This window comes from Cariama cristata, unplaced genomic scaffold (genome assembly GCF_000690535.1).
Source record: "Cariama cristata isolate BGI_N322 unplaced genomic scaffold, ASM69053v1 scaffold38990, whole genome shotgun sequence".
Lineage (NCBI taxonomy): Eukaryota > Metazoa > Chordata > Aves > Cariamiformes > Cariamidae > Cariama > Cariama cristata.
The window spans coordinates 1876-5301 of NW_009595921.1; the positions used below are offsets into that span (position 1 = coordinate 1876).

Sequence of the window (3426 nt, forward strand, 5' to 3'; positions counted from 1 at the left end):
GGGGTGGGGATGTGGCAGAACAGCCACTGTATTGAGGTGCTGATGTGAGAGCAGGGTCTCTCTAGAGCCTCTCCCCTTTCCCCAGACCAGCTAGCTGATTTTGATTTCAGTGCAATGGTAAGCCTGGTGCTTTTTCGTCGGCAGGATCTGAGGCCGCTGTATGCGGGGCGATGTCAGTACTACTCCAAGAGTACGACCCCACCAGAGGTGAGAGCAGGTTTGGCTGTGCTGTCTCTGCAAAGGGGCCAGCTTTGTGGTGCAGGTGGAGGAACCTGCTGCCAGGCTGCTGCTCTGGTGTCCTCCAGGTCTGCAAAGTGGGGAGGGGGTGGGAGGCTGGGCTTGGGGTGGGAGCGGGGTGCCGGGAGGACTCAGGGAGTGAACTCCTCCACGCTTGGTACTGCCACATTGGCGAAGGAGCAGGTGGAGAAGAGGGGATGTGGGATAGGAAAATACACTAATTTCTCTAGATCTTTGGCTGCCCGTTAATTACGGGAGCAGAGTGGTGGGTTAAGAGTTCAGAAGGCAGTAATTTCTGTGGATACGAGCAATATATACCAGCCCCTGCACTTCTGCTGTCTATTTTCTTCTCCAAAGAGAAGACCATTGGGGACGGATGTTCCTGCCACATACTGATAGTGTGTGTGGACATCTTTGGCTGTCTTTGCTGTGCACTGAGAGTCTCTCTGAGATTTCCTCACAAGTTCCCAAATAGTTTTGAATAACCATTATATTCCAAATTAGAATGCCTGCTTTCGGTGCAAAGTAAGTACTGCCCAGTGGCATTGGTGGGGTCCATTCTCTTTTCAGCCCGAAGACCGTCCATTTGAGCTTGTTAGTACCCACAGGCAGATGCTTAACCACTTTAGTCAGTTATTCATCAGTCTGGGAATCTTGCTTTCAGTTTGTATCATTCTACTGACGACTCTGCTCTGAGTTGCTGTGGGGTGAGAAGTATTAGTTCAGCAAGGTCTTGCCTGCTTGTAAGAGTTGCACAACTCCCTTCCTATGCAGGCACATGCTTATCTATGACTTCCCCATGGTAGAAGGAAATGCTGGTCTGTTCTAGTCTAGTGCGTCTTTATTCCAGTGTAACCGTGTACTTTGTAGGAGCTGTGCTGCAAGATAAGGAAAGAAAACTAAGCCTGGGGTTGATCTGGAGATCAGTGCAAAATCTGCATGTAGAACAGGCCAAATAGCAGCAGAAACTGTGTTTGGTGATTACATCCTTATGCGCTTTATGTATTTTTTCTGTATTCACACAGGCAATCTGTCACCCACAGCGCCGTGCACCCTGCACACCGAAAATAAAAACCAACACCTGCTTCTGCTGTGACCTGTACAACTGTGGAAAGTGAGTAAGCTAAAAATACCATTCCTGGCTGTGGGAAGAGCAAGCAGTGGTCATGCTGGTTTGCAGGTGTCTGAAGGGCCAGGGTAAGGCAGAAGCAAAGTATCGGTTAACGACAGCTGTTGTGGGAAGGGATCTTAAGCTGTGGTTGCTAGCCAGAAGGATACCCAGGCAAGAGATAACCAAGTAAAGGGGTGTATGAAATACGCCAAAGCCATCCCAACTACGGGTGAGCGTGCTCCGGGCCAGCTCAGCTGGAAAAATGAAGAGGGCTGGAGTTTCCATACTGCCATGCTTGGTGCCTTCCCGAGTTTTTCCCCTGTTGAGTGTCCCTTGTCCTAACACCTTCCTTCTCTGTTGGCACTGCTTGTTCGCTGGGTTTTGTTTTATTTTAGAAGATTGAAGATGTAAAAACTGGGACCCTGTTCTTCCTTACCTCGTCACCATTTCATTCCCCACCTTGCTAACAGGGAGTTCGCAGGCTGGTGCCACCTGCGTGTTCGTAAATCAGCGTCCTCTCTGCCCAGTGACTATCTTTCATGGTCACAAGAGGTTGGAAGGCGTGCCAGCACTGTGCAAAGATGAGTCAGAAGGGTGGTTACCAATCGAGAACCACTGCGTAGTGATCACACCATCATTAGATTTGGCTCCTGTGCCTCAGCCAACTTACTTTACAGCATGCGCTGCTTATATCATTTGAGTGTCTAAAGTGTGTCAGCAAGCAATTAATAAATTGATTTTTTTAGTGCTGGCTCTTGCCTAGAGCTGTTTCAGGCTTAGCATTTCTCATAGTACTTAGTTGGGCTGGCCCCTGCTTACATAATTGACTGTGGTGGAGGAAGATCAAAAGCTGCTGCTGGGAGAGGGTGGTTCCACATGCTGGGAAGGGTAATCCCTGCTCTCTCTAGGACTTTGTTTCTGTGGAAGCCACTGCAGAGGGGTGAAGCTCACACTTTGCTGTGACAGTTTACAGAACACAATCGCTTTTTACTAGCTGAAGAGAGCGGTACACAAAGAAGTGATTGGAATAGAAAAACTTGTCATTTTTCTGGGTTTTTTTTTTATTTTTCTTTCCCCCCTCTCCCCCAGCCCACCCTCAGTCAGGCTGGTTCAGGGTCCTGCCTCTGACCCATTTTCCTCTCTGATAGAAGGTATCGGTTGTCACCATCTCAGTCTTGCTTAGTACCACACAAGTGTTCTGCACTGAGGAGGTGCTGGTTCTTTTGGGATCTCAGTAAGAAAGGCACAGACATTCAAGGCTGGTCAGCTCACTTATTATGTAAAGGATGGAAATTACAGAAAAAGTGACTGCAATCTTGCATCCCTCCTGGTGCTGGGAACCCTAGGTGTGGCAGCATCGGATGAGCCCCTTCCCGTTGATAAGTATATGCTGTACTTATCTGTACAATGCTGAATGTTCTCGGTGGTACGTTAAGGCTTGCGGAGAGCTTTAGACGCTCACACATCTCCATAGGAACGAGCTCTTGCAAACAGTACATACAGGTTGTATTGTTAAAAGCAGTCGCTGAGGTTATGCAGAGGTCATGAAGGCTAACATACAGGTTTTTACAACTTGTGGTTATGCTCAGCCTCGATTCTGCTTGAAATCCCTGTCTCCTCGTTGCAATGTCTTCTGCAGCAACCGGCTTCAAGAAGATATGGAAAAAAGGAAGAGAAGAAACTGAAACCGGGTAGTGAGGGAAGGAGGGTGGCTCTTGTGAAAGGGGGCAGGTTCCTGCAAGCCTTGCCGAGTCTGCTGGGGAGCTGAGCCTGGATCTCCTGCTTCTTGGCCTTAAATATGAGCCTGTTCTTCCCCCTTTCCTCAAAGCCCTTGTGCAGTTTGAGCCTGTGAGAGTCGGTCCAAAGTTGGCCCGAAATAACTCCATATGTGAGCTGGGAGATAAGTCATTCCTAAGCCCTTAGTATTGTTTTTCCCCAATAAATAAGTTTTCTTAAGGGGAATTTGCTGTAGCCTGCTACATCTGCTAAGCTACAGCGAAGGCCCGCCTGTTTCCCCAAGCAGCAGTCAGAGAGAAGTCATTCCTGAAGAATCCCACCTGCGAGATTCCAGCCCACAT

General features: G+C 48.7%; 1 protein-coding gene across 1 annotated transcript in view; it reads left to right on the forward strand.

Annotated features, from left to right (window-relative positions):
• Positions 1-85: 85 nt before the first annotated feature.
• TMEM255A (transmembrane protein 255A) overlaps positions 86-3426 on the forward strand; it is a gene marked incomplete at its 5' end in the record, with an annotated part of 9627 nt that continues 6286 nt past the window's right edge. The window contains 2 exons of the mRNA XM_009703870.1: positions 86-207; positions 1263-1351. Of these exons, the coding sequence (XP_009702172.1) occupies positions 86-207; positions 1263-1351 (211 nt within the window). The remainder of the gene's footprint in view (positions 208-1262; positions 1352-3426) is intronic.